This window comes from Centruroides sculpturatus, unplaced genomic scaffold, assembly GCF_000671375.1.
Source record: "Centruroides sculpturatus isolate CEXI.00-Female unplaced genomic scaffold, Cexi_2.0 scaffold46, whole genome shotgun sequence".
Taxonomy (NCBI): Eukaryota; Metazoa; Arthropoda; class Arachnida; order Scorpiones; family Buthidae; genus Centruroides; species Centruroides sculpturatus.
This window is the reverse complement of record NW_019384418.1, coordinates 869737-886035: the sequence shown is the minus strand read 5'-3', so window position 1 is coordinate 886035 and position 16299 is coordinate 869737. Positions and strand designations below refer to the sequence as shown.

General features: G+C 29.2%; 1 protein-coding gene across 1 annotated transcript in view; it reads left to right on the top strand.

Annotated features, from left to right (window-relative positions):
- Positions 1-3165: 3165 nt before the first annotated feature.
- The window catches only part of LOC111619265 (neprilysin-2-like), a 55678-nt gene continuing 42544 nt past the window's right edge, over positions 3166-16299 (top strand). The window contains exons 1-3 of the mRNA XM_023360948.1: positions 3166-3313; positions 11493-11605; positions 14653-14709. Of these exons, the coding sequence (XP_023216716.1) occupies positions 3273-3313; positions 11493-11605; positions 14653-14709 (211 nt within the window). The 5' untranslated portion in view covers positions 3166-3272. The remainder of the gene's footprint in view (positions 3314-11492; positions 11606-14652; positions 14710-16299) is intronic.

The window sequence follows — 16299 nt, the reverse complement described above, 5'->3', positions numbered from 1 at the left end:
ATTGTGAGTCTTGCGATCTTTATTTCCGATCAGTTTACAGGCGTGTAAATGGTTGAAAACATTTATTGTGATTAAAGTTATTCCAAGCTGATTTTCAGTGCCAATAATTGTGGTGCAGAGTAATCTTCACCAAACGAGACTCTGGCAGCTATAGCACCATCATCAAGCAATCACCCTCTCATACAGGAGATTATTGGTGACTATTGTAAATTGGTGCTTCAATAAACTGTCATAAATTAATTAATTCAACTGCGTGATTAAGTTACTCCCTTTTCTCTCCTAAGCGAAGCAGATATATTCTTATCTCTATTTATCAACCCCTAACATTGAACGTAAGACTGTATAAAAAGTGTTCGATTTATATGGCGCATCTGAACTCGTCTGTCAGAAAATTGGCGCATTGTATGCAGAAGGTTGGCCACCCCTGTGTTAAGGGAACAGTCTTTCATGTTCCCAGTTTTCCAGACAAGTAGCCTACAAAGAAGGGTCAGTCGCCGACAATGTGTTAGTCTTGGAACACAAAAAATAATAAATGGTAATCCTTTGTGAACAGTTTTGTCTTCAATTTAAGAAAATTACTATTATAATAGTAATTTAAATGTCATAACTAGGTTAATAATGTTGTCAAATGTTATGCAAAATTCAAGATAAATGTAATAAAAAGTTTTTTATCGTGTTCGTTTACTGTCAATATGTATATTTTCGTTTAAAACATTATTGGCTATATGTCAGTATCTATAGTCAAGAATTTACGACATGCATGTAATGAATAACATTAGTTCTTTTGAAATGCTATGGTACAAAAGGTTCAGAAGTATCAAACAGACTGACAAAGATAAAAATGAACAAATTCTGGAGAAGTTTAAGGTTAAAAACTTTGTACAAAGGTTTCAATGCAAAGAATCTCAACATGGAAAGGATCTCAAAATGAACACATCGTACGTCTTCGGAAAATTTAATAAAGATAGTGTTCCAGAAGAAGTTTAAGGAAAACAGGAAAACAAGAAGACCCATATGAAACAAGAAGGCTTCAATGGAAGATAATTGTGAGGATCCGAATCCAGACTTTCAGTATATTTATATCATTACGTTATAATATCACATTGTATCTATACATCCCGAACTTCCTCTCTTTCAGAAAGAACGTCCGAGAATCTCAATCAAAATATCAAAAAAAGGTATTTATCGCCACGCGCAACTTCTGTAAACTCTCTCTCTGGAATCGAAAAAAAAAAACGTAATATCAGATATATATCTAATATCTACCAATCGTAGAAATGTATCTAAAAGCTAGCATATTTAAAATGGAAATGTTGTATGGCCTATCGTTAACCATTAAACAGTTGTTACGTCAACCCGTCTTTGAGTAAGTCACTTCCGCTGCGCTGCCTCTCCCTCTATCCCGAATCTGATCGCTCCTTTACGCGACCGCTCGCGTGACCTAGTTAGCGCGGCTTCCGTGTAAAACGAGACGCGGTGGTGTCATCCTGACAGGGCATCGAAGAGGTGCCGACCGATTGGTCACATAATATTAGGGACTAGACCAACAGAACATTGACAGAGACCGCTCACGACAGAAACAACAAGTGAAAAATTGTCTATCACCTGGAAACCCATCGATAGAGAATATCATGTGAATGAATAAATATTTTTATAAGAAATTCATTTTTATTTTTAATTTACTGATTTTTTGTCAAAGTTTAACAATTTTATAATTATGATTATGCAGCAAATTTAGGCTGCACTATACAATATAATACGTAACTATAATTTCGAATTAATTGAAACATTCTTGTTCTAAGATTAACATACCTTACCGACCCAACATTAATTGTTAATAGTACAATATGTATTTATGTTTTAGAAAATACAAAGGAAGCGGCGCTTCCACAGCTTCCATGGACTGCATTTACATTCAGTCACTGCTATCAACATGATAAAAGTTATATTAAAAGCTTGGTTTATTTTTTATTCTGTCATGTACAATGCAATGCAATGCAATGCAATGTACATAATTTTGCTATTAGATGCAATTTTTTTTCTTTTGAAATGGATGAAAAAGCAATGAAACACGTGAGAAAATTACAACACGGAAGACATTACTTAAAAGACATATCCACATACTTTTTTTGTAGCTTATTAACACACACATTTTTAGAAAATTTATTTTGACATACAAAGAGTATTTCATACAAATGAAATTTATAGCATCGTAGTTTTTAATGTTTACATTTTAAACGACGATAATTTTTGTGTGTTTCATATTAAAGATGTTTAATATATTGATAGTTATATAAATTTATCTTGTTACATATTAAAAACAATAATTTTAACTACTTATAATGAAGATAAATGATTTTTTTCCTATATACGAAAAATTCTATCTTTACACGCTCTCACGGAGAGGCGATTCAAGAAGAAAGCAATTGACGCCGATTGCTTTGTTCACGTATTTTGTCGGTTTTTCGCAAAAATATTATGTTAGGTGCAGGCAATGGGGATATTTATTTTTGTTCATAAATTTTGTTAGGGACGATCAATGACGTTACAGTAAACATTGTCACTTTGACGTAATTGATCGTCCTTAACGGAATTAATTGACATGAGGAATCCAAAACTGTAATAAAAAACATCGGTCTATAACTTCGCTTTCGAGATACGATTGGGTCAAAGTGACATTAAAAATAGCAGAGTTTTATCAAATTGAATCGATTAAATTAAAAAAAGAACAAATTTCTAAGCCATATAGAAGATACTTCGCTAACTGTCTGCTTTGTTAAATTAATATTGTTTTAGCATTCTTTGGTTTAATAAAATCTCATCGTTATTCTGATAAACANCACACAAGTTCTTACCGATAAAAGACTAAAAATGTATTAATTTCAAATCTTTAAAAATTTATTTGAAATAATTTTAAAATTATTATATATATCAATAATTAAGAAATAAAAAACAATAATAAATGGCTTTCAAAGAAACTTCAAAAATATTTTATTATTAGTTTCTCGCTAAATTTTCGTAACTGAATTAACAATACATTACAAACCTAGTGGAAAAAATATATATAACACAATATAAATATTAATTAACAACACCCACGGAAGGAAGTTTATGAATAGCTTTTGATACGTCCAAGGACGTTGTAATTGATATGGTGATGTTCTTAGTTGTGATAAAGATGCAATGAAAATACTATCGTTGCAAAGGCCTACAATTTATAAACTTAAAAATTTGCTAAAATTAAAACAGTGTTTAAATCAGTTAAAGAAAATATGGAAAATTCAAAATCAGAGAAAAAACCGCTTGAGGAAAAGTGAGTAATATTTTTCTGTTACATTTTTAAAGAGATTAGACATTAAAAATTTATGTTCCAAAGAAAGATGTATCATAGTTAAAATTGTAAATTTAAATAAATTAAATATAGAGTAAATAAACATACTTGTCTCTTTCTTGTATAGTGTAAAGTTTAAAAAAAAATTATCCAAACTATTCATATAAGTATTTTTAAAGAAAGAAGTTAACACATTTGTGTTGTTTAAATATAGTATTAGCAATTTATCACATTAATTATTAACTGTTTGTAGATATAAGTTTAAAACATATATTTAAATGAAATGGAATTTTAAAGATATTCTAAAGTTCTGAAACTGGATCATGATTCATAGTTTTAAAATCTTATGATTATCGTTAAAAGTATCATTTCATATATATAAAAATTCATTATTCATCTATACAAACAAACTATATTTTAAAACAGTTGCGTTGAAGATATTTTTGCGTAATGGGTCAGGCCTATCAAAAAGTGTTATCAAGTATTATCACGCTATTCCTCTAATTAAACAGTTCTGCAATTACAAGTATTTGTGGTTTTATAATTATCTTAGAAGATTTGTAGATTAAAAGTTTTAAAAGTATTAAGGCCCGCATAAATTAAATATTATCATTAATTACTTTTCTAGAATTCACTAATTTATTCTATGAGCAATTACACAAATTTGTCAATCAGTTTAAGAGGTCGCGATATTAGAGAAGTTGAGAAACTTTAATGATAAGAATTATCAGTTTACTTTTTCATTTTATAAACAATACAGATTTTAGTATAAAATAATTTAAATTTAATTATCGTAGGTTTTTAATAAATTATATGTAATAATTAACGTTTTGGCTTAAAAAATAATATTTTTATACGGATTTCGTAAAATATTGAATTAAAATTAATTTAATAATCAATTATACAACTTTATTATTTATTATCATAATTGTATGCATAACTTATTTTATACATAACAAGTAAAAAAAAGACAAAAAAATCATATTAAGAGTTCGGTTATTTTAGTTCGCCATTATTTTTATTCAGAAGTGTCGTGGGAGTGGAATGTTGCTTCAAAGTAGTTTATATTTTCCACAGGTAATACAGTTATGTACGAAATACTTGGTACAGATAGATCAAAACGTTTAGACGTGTATAGAGAACAGATAACATGTAAATATTCTATCACATATATTTTCTATTTATATTTTTGATTATAAAAAATACATAAATATTTAACAATTAATAGCGTTTTATATATTACCAGAAGGTAAGTCAAGACATCCAAAGTTTTTTTAATGTTAACTCTAACGCCCCATTGATAGCCGAATATGAAACGGTAATAGGGCAGTCAATGAAATTTCTCGAAACAAGGCTATATATTTAAACTTGACACCATCCAAAACTTTAAAAGTATATTTCGTGCACGCTGATTACTTTGTATTAAATAACTTTACTATTTGAACGCCATCATCCTGCTGGTAATATAGGAAAAAAAGTCTGTTGTGAGCCTGTGGTTGAAGTTAATTCGAGCGAAATAAGCTGTCGTCCTCCTGATGGATAAAGGATATTACCTGTAAATTTTCATTGCATTCGTTCAAACCGTGTTGAAATTTATAAAGAACTAACAAACAGTAGCAAAATAACTTCAATACAGTTATTAAACAATATAGTTTAAAAGAAAACAATGTGGTTCAAAAAGAGAAGGTTACAATTTAAACTGACTTTTTTTTACATTTAGAAAATACCGTAAAGATTTTTTATAACTATCAAAATTGTATAGAAGAAATTTAAAATATTCTCAAGTAGGAAGATGAATAAAATAAGAAAGATACTAGGTCAAATAACGTCTTAATTAAATAATTACTAACAATTCTATGCGAGGTTATAGCCTTGTAGCTTAGTCATATCAATTTTATTAGTAAAATGGTTTACATAATTAATTATTTAGGTATTTGAATAAAAACTGTTAAATAAGCTAATTATGTAACTTTAGTGCAGTTTTTAACGAAAGAATAAAAACAAAACTTTTTGAATAAATTTGTTAATTAACTTAATTCTCTAAGATTTATTATGCAAAATTAAAACGATGACAAGTTTAATTGTAAATCTAAAAGATTGTCTTTTCTATAAACTAAAAATTTTCTTGTTAAGTACGGTATAGCAATTGTTTTGAAATTATGCACATAATTTCATAACAAACGATGTACAGTACCATACTTAACAAGAACATTTTGAATCGTGGCAGATTATCACACAGGCTTAAAAAGCGTGTGCTTGGAGCTTTCGAAAGTTAGGAGCTTGAAAAAGAAATGAATTCTGCGAACCTTAGGCACAGATGTCATTTCTTCAAGACAATTTGCTGTAAATAGTGTAGTGAAAGTTTTTACTATTTAATAGCAGACAAAGTTTTTTTTCGACTGTTAGAAAATATCTTAAGTACAGTAATAAGTACAGTAATATTTAAAATCCTTTGTGCGCTTACGTGGGTAATAAGCGCACAAATTTGTAGGATAATAGTAGATATGTAAATGTTACCGCTAAATCTCGAAATCCGTTAATCTGCAGATTACCTAGCTAATCTGCAGATTAACTAGGGTGATCCGTTAAAGTTGTAAAAATTGTTCCATTTCTCAAATTACCTAGGTAATTTACAGATTATCTAGGTAATCCGCACATTACCTACTAGGCACTCGGTAAAGTGAAAATAAGATCTTTGCCACAAATAAATGTGCCACAAATAGGTGTACTTGTCGCAGAAACCAATTGCTATGAAATTCAAAGCGTCACCAATCTTTAGACTGCACTAATAAGTAAGCACAATTGGATAATGTTACCTATGGTGAGTAAAATGGCGGCTCGTCCCTGATTCCAGCAAAGAAAAGAAAAGAAACAGTGGGGACGCACGTTCAAACATAACCTAACCTAACCTAACCTATTCTAATAATTTGGTTGGTAATAATTATGGTAATTTATTAGAATAGGTTAGGTTAGGTTAGAACGTGCGTCCCCACTGTTTACTTTCTTCTGTTTGCTGGAATCAGAGACGAGCCGCCATTTTACTCACCATAGGTAACATTAACTGCACAATTATATCATGCGCTCACCAGAAAAAGTATGATAACTTTATTATTTTTCGTCTCCGGTCCAAAAGTAGGGTATCATTGAAGTCGTCTCGGTTCCCTCCGTTCAGATAGATACTCAAGTCCCGAAATTCCATAGGTGGTTATCTATATAATAAATTCCCTAATTGTATTAATATTTTAAACCGTTTGATTTTTTGTATGTTTTTTAATTGGTTGATGATTGATTCTATCAAGTAATTTGTCGATTGTTTGATTGTATTAACTTGATTCTTTAGATATCGAAAATTAAATTAAAGAACATTATGTTAATTTAAACGTGCAGAAACGTTGCTGTTATTCCAGCAAAGATCTTATTTTCACTTTACCGAGTGTCTAGTAGGTAATTTGCAGATTACCTAGATAATCTGCACATTATCTAAGTAATTTGAGAAATAGAACAATTTTAGAAACTTTAACGGATCATCCTAGTTAATATGCAGATTAGCTAGGTAATCTGTAGATTAACGGATTTCGAGCTTTAGCGGTAACATATAGGCCTACTATCTATTCACATAAGCGCAGATGATTTCTTTCAAAGTTTAGAACAAATGAAAAAGTTCTTCACTACTTGCGTTCGGTATGGTTGGTGTTTTAATTTCGTTTCTTTTTGTAAAAGAAACGTTGTAACGTAAGTATTCATATATTATATTATCGTTTACATTATATACAATAAGCATTATTTTATTGTCATTACTGGTTGTTACAATCAACAGAACAAGCCTATTAAAAACAACAAAATCTACTGCAATTTAGTCGATCATTAGAATCATACCATCGAATATTAAAATTAATTAATCACTAATTAACCACTTTTAAAGATGTTGTAGGCTATATAACAGAGGGAAAGTGTGGCAATTGGTAAAACAATGACTACATAAAGATTTTTACTTTTTTTAGACTTAGAGGAATCTTGAAATGTCGAAAAATTAAAAAAAAAAACAGTTGGTATTTTTCGATATTTGGGGGGCACAATTTTGTTTTCCCAATTGAACCTTAATAACTCTTGTGACTGTCGAAAATTTTTAAAATTTTTCAGGAAGGTTTGTATATTAGGAGCATTAATATTATTAAATTTTAGAGTCAAGGGCGTTGGAGACAGAAGGTCATCTATCATATTTCGAGTGAAAGTCAGACTAATGATTTTACTCGTTATTATCATTTACAATTATTATTATTATTTTATTTTTTATAAAACTTTCTTCTGCCTCAAAATTAAGCGTGTTGCCATTTTATAATAATTAATAATATAAATTTTTTGATAATTAAAATAAAAATAAATTTTTTTATTTCAATTATAAAAATATAAAATAAAATCTCATAACTGATAGCCTCGCACAATTTTAAATTTTTTGTTCGGAAAGTTACGTAACTCGTTGCTTGATTTTTTAAATTAAGTAGTAAATTGATTTGATAGCATTACTTAATATTTAGAACAAGGAGGCCTCGAAACCAGTTTGTGCGTAAATCCCGCAAAGTGCCCGATTCGCAATTGATTTTGAAGAAGTGCCGACGTGAAAGTTCAAACTGAATGAGAGCAAAGATAGGAGAACGATGACATTCGACCAGGAATAAAAATATAATGCGATCGTAATCATGTTTAAGAGCGTAGATTGAAGGGCCTAACATTATTTAAATGATCAACCTCAACACTTTCCGGATGCATCAATGTAATAAAAGATTTATGAAAATAATTTATAATATTTAAATTAGTGAAAAATGCTTTATGATATACTACTCCTGTAACTTACGAATTATAATTTCATATACATATATACTATTACTCATCTCTATTTTGTGGTTTTACACACTTTTTATGTTTGAGTGTTATATGAAAAAATTACGCAAATTTCATACTTAATCTTTTGAGAATATAGCTGATAAATGTTAAGATTTAATATTTTTGAATAAGTCTATTTTCGTTTTTGTACAATGATAGAAATAAAAAAAAAATAGAAAATGTAATTTTAAGATAGAGCATAGAAAATGGCGAAGAAAATGAATTTATCGATAGCAAGAATATCTTAACATTTATCATCTAATACCCAAATCTAAATTCTAATATTATTCTCTTATCAACTATCAAATGTTTATCACTGTCTGGTGAAAAGATGGATTGTTATGGAACGTAATTAAAAAAGTGACTCTTGTTTAATATGAGCCGTAATTAAATAGTTGGTGTCTTGTTTATTTCGAAAGCCTTGTGGTCAACACTTTATGAGTACAATTGAATAAAAATATATATACAGAATATATACATACATAACACGATACATTAGTAATACCAAACGATCTGCCACATTTTTATAGGTTTGTATTAAGATAATTAATAATAGTAAAGAAAGCAATTTGACTAGTGATGCGCTATTGATGTTGTCATTATTAAATATTTTTAAATTGGGCCCAACAGCGGTCAAGCGGTTCCGTTCTCTGAACACTGGGAATTCGGTCGTGGGTTCGCATCTTGCCAGGATGTTCTAACCACGTGGAGTTTTTCAGATTTCCTCCACGTCTAAAACTCCCGAATAAGAGCAGTTACCCTTAAAAAGTACTTCCGGAAGGCATTTCCCCTAGGCATATCGTCCGTTGGGTTGCAGTAAAATTTAGCAATCAAACTAGCTTTGAGTTTTATCTTAGTTTATTCTAAAAATCAAATTAACTGTTCTTTATTAAACGTTAATTTTAATTGGTACTGTAAATTTATATGTAAATCCTAAAATATAAATGTTTGATGACATCCAACAGGAAGAAATGGAACGGAAGGTACTTTTGTTCTTCATCTCATCTTCATTATTAATTTGTATAACGTAACGCTCACATTGTATTTGAGCGCTAAATTAATAATGAAACGTCATTGTATATCCACGGGCTTTTTTAACGCTGAATGCCTCTTTTTTAGCATGCCTATTATGGGTTCCGCCAGGCTAGGCCCCCAACAAGATTGCCGGCAGGGCCGACATATCCCGAAAGACCACCCCCCGAAAATATCCATGCGCTTAACAAATGATAGCAGAAAATAAAAAGGAGGCGTAAAAATTTCTCTGAATAACAGAAAAACACAGCGGAAATAATAATAAATCATTCGCGACTAAAGATAGAAGTTTACTCTTCAGACTTTATACAAGAAAAAAAGAAGCTTGAAAACTTGTTTATCAACAACTTTTATCTTTTCCTGGCTTTCGCTAACGTATCTTAATTTTATTACATTTGTTATTTAATAATATAAAAGCCTCTGTCTGCGTGTGTAGTATGAATTCCTTATAACTGCTGCAATTTTTGTCCAATCCACATGAAATGTTGGTTTTATTTGTTTTTATGTTCTGACGGAAAGTATATGCTACTTATTTTGCGGAAATATTAGCTATAGAATAAAGTTTTTATCAGTTTTAGTTCGGTGATCGCACTTACGTTGTCAGTGACCTCATTTAGTTCGTGCTTGAGGACGGAATTTCCACTAAGTTTCATTTTAAAATATTTTGGCAAATGGCGTATTTCAAACTTACTTCATTAATTTTAAACTTTAAAAATGGATAGCCGCATCGTTTCACTTCTATAACAAACTTTTTAAAAAAGATTTTCATATTGACCACGTGACATTCTGTTATTCAATCGAAAGTAACAATGTAACGAGCCTGTTATTTAGTGTTGTCAATCATCTAAGTAACGTAAATACAATTAATCTGTGTTTCGTGAATGTGGAATTAAAAAACTCACTATTTTGTCTAAATATATCTGCTTAAGGGAAGGCGAAAAATAAAATCGATCAGGCAAATTCTAGAGACTCGAAGTAAGACTTTAGTAGCATTGAGTAAGAATAATTTTCCAAAGGCCTTAATTTATAGAAATATCAGTAACTCTTCTGGAATTTCTTGAAATCTGTACTTGTCTCAATTCTTCAATCTCTACTTTCTCATAAAAAGTATTCTGTCATGTTGATAAGAGAATTTCTAGTTTTCTAATATTAAAGTATTTAGACATTCTTTTACATATNATAAAAACCGCCGTCTCTGTGTGTAGTATGAATTCCTAATAACTGCTGCAATTTTTGTCCAATCCACATGAAATATTGGCTATATTTGTGTTCTGACGGAAAGTATAGGCTACTTATTTTGCGGAAATATTAGCTATAGAGTAAAGTTTTTATCAGTTTTAGATCGATGATCGCACTTACGTTGTCAGTGACCTTATTTTGTTCTTGCTTGAGGACGGAATCTCCATTAAGTTGCATTTAAAAATATTTTGGCAAATGGCGTATTTTAAACTTACTTCCTTAAATTTAAACTTTATAAGTAGATAGTCGTATTGTGTCACTTCTATAACAAACTTTTTAAAAATTATTTTCATAGTGACCACGTGACGATCTATTATCCAATCGAAAGAAACAATGTAACGAGCCTGTTATTTAGTGTTGTCGCTGATCTAACTAACGTAAATACAATTAATCTTTGTTTCGTGAATGTGGAATTAAAAAGACTCACTATTTTGTCTGAAAATACCTGCCTAAGGGAAGGGAAGGCATAAAAATAAAATCGGTGAGGCAAATTCCAAAGACCGAGGTCAGACTCAGCAACATTGAGTAAGAATGATTTGCCAAGGGCCTTAATTTATAGAAATATCAGTAACTCTTCTTGAATTTCTTGAAATCTGTACTCGTACAATACTGTACTCAGTACAATTCTTTAATCTCTACTTTCTCATAAAAAGAGTTCTGTCGTGTTGATGAGAGAATTTCTAGTTTTCTAATATTAAAGTATTTAGATATTCTTTTACATATAAGTAACAACTCGAAATTTTTGTTGTATATAAAAGTCTTCTTTACATTCTTCAAAACAAACTATATAATTATGTTATTTTAAAAACTATTGATTTAAGAAACCGAAACTAGAAAATACTTGTGGTTGCACTGTTGTTTATGCAAGGCTTCGGTTTGATGTTTTACATATACAACACTTTTTAAAACGTCAACTTATTTTTAATAATGTTTCATAATTTTTTGAAATACATTTACGACATATAGTCTATATTTGGTGTTAAATTTTAAAATAATTTATTTTTTGCAGAAAATGCATCATTTGGAACAACAGGACATTGTTAGAACGTTACCTTATTTTGGTATCTCTTGTCATTTTTATTTCTTTTCTTGTCATGGTTGGTGTTTTATTACATTTTCAAAGTAAGTAAAAATAAAAAACAAACAAATAAAAAGATATAGTTACTTTTTTCCTTTTTATATATGATTATTGCAATTAGAAAGTTTTTTGTACATATTAACAAATCATAATGAAGAGTTGGAGTTGGATGTTTATTAGTAAACGTTCATGTACTAAAACAAAGGAAAATTGTAATACCATCGACGAAGAATACCAATTAAATATCATGATAAATACACAATTTTATTTTTAATTTTTTTTTAAAGATGGAACATTATGCCTTTCATAATGTTCCATCTTTAAAAAAATTTAAAAATTAAATTGTGTACTGTATTTATAATGATATTTAATTGGTATTCTTCATCGATATGATTTCAAGACGATTAAGCCTTCGTTTTTGCGTGTCACAACTATAGCTCTTGATCCTTACCAGTGAATAGATCTATAAAACAAGTTTTAAAAATTAAATTATTTATTGTACATATGTATTTGCTAATGCGAGTATAAAATGTTAATATATCAGAAAACATTATGTTAGTATATATATTACACAGGTCAACAGTGGTTTTGGTGCCCAGGTATTTTGAGCTGATTTCATATGAATTTGATGTCCTGAATTCAAATATGGCATTAGTTTTTGCCTAGGAGCTCTGATTTTTAAGATATAGCATTATAGCGAAATATACGTTTCAATATCTTAAGTTATATCCATAGATCAAGTAAAAAAACTAAACACGGAATTTTTATTATTATATTATGCAAATATTATTGTATACAAAGATAGAGGAAAAAGTCATCAATAAAACTAAACAGTTACATATGCATCAATGTCTTTAATTTAAACAAATTATTCTTTCAATCACCACAACAGTGTATTTCTATTAATAGGAATTATCATACTGGTGTATAAGATTACAGCAACACAGTCACACAGATTAAAATTGTTTTATTTACAATTGCCTGTAATTGTAAATAAAACAATTTTAATCTGTGTGACTGTGTTGCTGTAATCTTATACACCAGTATGATAATTCCTATTAATAGAAATACACTGTTCTGGTGACTGAAAGAATAAACAGTTACACATTTAGGAAGCTTGTTTTCCGTGACTTCCGTGAATGTATTTTGGAGCAATTCCTTTTTAAACTTCAGCTGTAATCTGCCATCATATGCGTATCCATTTTCCTTGGTAACGGTCCTCCATAGTTTTAATATCCTGGTGAAATCTTTCACCTTGTTCTTCACTGGTGTCTCCTAAATTTTCAGGAAAATGATCTAAGTGACTGTGTAAATAGTGCATCTTAATACTCATATTACACCCAAGGGATTTGAAACTGTTAAGTATCTCGTTTACCAGTTCAACATAATTTTCAGCTTTGCGTTTGCCTAGAAAATTTCTGACAACTGCAACAAATGTAGTCCAGGCTTTTCGCTCAGCTTCATTCATCGAATTTACGAAGGCAAGATCGTTAATGAGTTGTCTTATTTGTGGGCCATCAAATATTCCTGCTTTAATTTTTTCTATACTTAACTGAGGCATAAGAATTTTAGAAAGGATTGGGTGGGGCATAGCACAAAAAAGGTTGGGAAACACTGATCTAGACAATGCACGGTTAGAACTTACAAACTTACCTCAACTCTAGTTGAAGCATTGAACGTCAATTCGTTACCGAATGCTTACTTCATTTGGTGGATTTACCTAAAATTAACTGGAGGGCAGATTAACAAAATATACAGGAATCAATTCTTGCATATGTGATTTAGAACTGTACAAACTCAAATTCGAGTTGCACATTTCATGTAGCACTGTACGTTAAAAAAAAACAGATCTAAAAAAGTAGAGTCGATAGAGAAAAACTGATTTCATATTTGGATTCAGTGACCCAAATATGGCTAAAATCAGTTCTAAAATCCCAGGCACCAAGAAAAAAATTTTTTTTGTAGGCTTGTGTAATATAATGACAATTGTCACAACTTTCTGTAAAGACCAATATATACTAAGTCAATTCAAGAATCAAAACAGGTAAATGATATCATATCTTTAATGCTTTTCATTATCCCATTATCTTAGATAAATGCAATGATAGATATTGGAATTATTCCATATATGTATAAAATGTACAATAATGTTTTTGTGATAAAAATTAATTAATTATTATGAATAATAATTTAAATTTTAAATTCTGATAAATTATTTATATATTTTTTAAATTTAAAACTAGTATGTTTCATTCTTTATTTGCAGAATAATTGGTAATTAATTTGTGATTACATAAATGATAAGAATTTAATTTATAATACATACCTAATACTGTAAACTCAACTTGTGCACTGTCTTTACCAGATGCATTTGATGCAGAAATTGTATATCTCCCAGAATGTTTTCTTGTTGCTTTATTAATGCTAAAATCAGTATGATAATCTTTGTTTTCAATTTTAATAAAGTCATCATTTGAAAGTTTTATTTCACCAAATGTCCAAGTAATAGTTGGTGGAGGTTCACCTCTAACATCAACTTCATATTTATGTGATCGTCCAACTTTTACAACAATTGGAACTAAATTAGTGCGATCAATCATTGGTTTCACTGTAATTATAAGTAACAAAAATTAATGATCAAATTATATCTTTTTTAAGCTTTAAAATGAAATAATTTAATTCATGTAAAAGACATTGGTTTAGACTTATAGAACTTATTATTAATTAATTATTAAATAATNATGATTTATTTCAATGAAAATTTAATTAAATAATATTAGGCCAATACCATAATGCAATTTTTAAATGTTACCGGAAAAGTTAAACAACTCGTCCCTGTGTAGTTTTTATCTAGAATTCAATTGTATCAGAGTTAGAAAGTTTGTATTTTGCAAAATACCGTCTGTATTAAATTTCAAATACATTAATCTTCTTAAAAGCTATTTTTGAATTCAAAAATAGCTATTAAAAAGATTAATTTAAAAATAGGACGAAAATCAAATAATTGCAATTCAAATACGTTTTAATATTATTTTCAATTTACAATATTTTCTTTACATATAAATTTATTAAAACTATTTATCACTTATAGATAAATCTCAAAAACCAAAGAAAGAAGTTTGCTTAAATAACATATGCAAATTTTCAGGTGAGACTTATTTTTCATTATAGACTATTATTTCGTGATCTTTTCTGCTACTATTGCGAACTTTGAACGTATATTTTTATTTAATTACTAAATTAATATTATATAAATTTTTTAAGGAAAAAGTTTCATAACATATTGCACCAGACAAAATGATAAGATTCTTCTAATAATAAGCAAGAAGTATTATTGTTATTTTGTGTGGATTCGAAGATTCCCGCATCTAATTTTTCGTAGTTTCATTTTAGAAATTGTTGATAGATTTATAGTTATTAACCTCTGTTCGGAAGTAATGTCTCTGTTTTAATGTGAAGATAATAATAATAATATGTAGCCTACACGATGTAGATACAACTCTCATAATTCAATATTGGTTGTAGGTGGTTGGAAATATTTGACGTCTCGCTTTTCCAATAAATAAATAAATAAACTATTATGCAGCGAATTGTTAAAATTTTATGTGGATATAACCTTTTTAATTTTAGAAGACACTGTGGCCATTTGGCCTTTTGCAAGTGCCACAAAAATACAATATAAACAAACAACAGAAACACAAAAATCACCAGAAAAATTTTAAAAAAAAACATAAAACAACGAAGAAAGAAATTTCCTGCATTAAAACAGAAAAGGCATAAGTTGTCCGTTGCAGCCAAAACCCCTTCGGAAAATTTACTTTCCCTTCTTCCTTTCTTTCTTTTTAGTGTACAGTATATCAACTATTATGTTTAGATATTAAGTATGCATGAAAAAGTTTTTGATCTGCAGAATCGTTGGTTTTTTCGGTTAGAACGTTCTCGCTTTGAAGATCTAACTGAGAGGGTTTTTTCTGAGTTAAATTTCTTGTTGTTACTTATTTCTTGAAAATTTCTTTATAACAAGTTCCAATATTTTTTCGTTTGAAAGACTGGGGCAGTTTGTGCAATTGAAAGTTTTGTTGAGGATTTTAAGAATTTAGATGATGGCAGTTTTCCTTTCTGCTATGATTTTCTATAATGTTTAGAAGATAATTGTTATGTGTTTTAAGCTTTATAAATTTAAAGGAAAGAAGTATAATTCGCTTTGCGTATAATGTTGTCGATTTTTCTTGTTGATAACAACTGGAAGTTGATTCGTAGTAGTTTAATTTGAAAATGGTTCTCATTAGGTGATTTTGGTGTGTTTGCAGACGGTTAGCGATATAGGTAATCGAATGTAGTTCCTCATACAGTTATACCGTATTGAATTTTCGGTTCTGTACAGATGTGATATAGTCGTTTTATCGTATATATGCTTAGGAAATGCTGTATTTTTTGATTATGCCAGTAAACATAGCGACAGTTTTTGTTAAATTTTCGATGTCTGTGTATCTGAGTTTATCATCTATCAAAACACCGGGCTATTTTATGCGGTTAATTCTTTCTATCCTCTTGTCATTTATTACCATTTGAAGTTGTTCCTTGTCACAATTTTATTTTTATTTACAAAGTACAGATATTTTGTTTTGTTCAAGTTTAGTTTTAACATATTTGAGCTTACAGTTATAATCAGTTTGCAGAGGATGTTGTTTAATTCATGTTGCGCTGCTTGGGGGTCATAATTGGAATGTATTAGAAC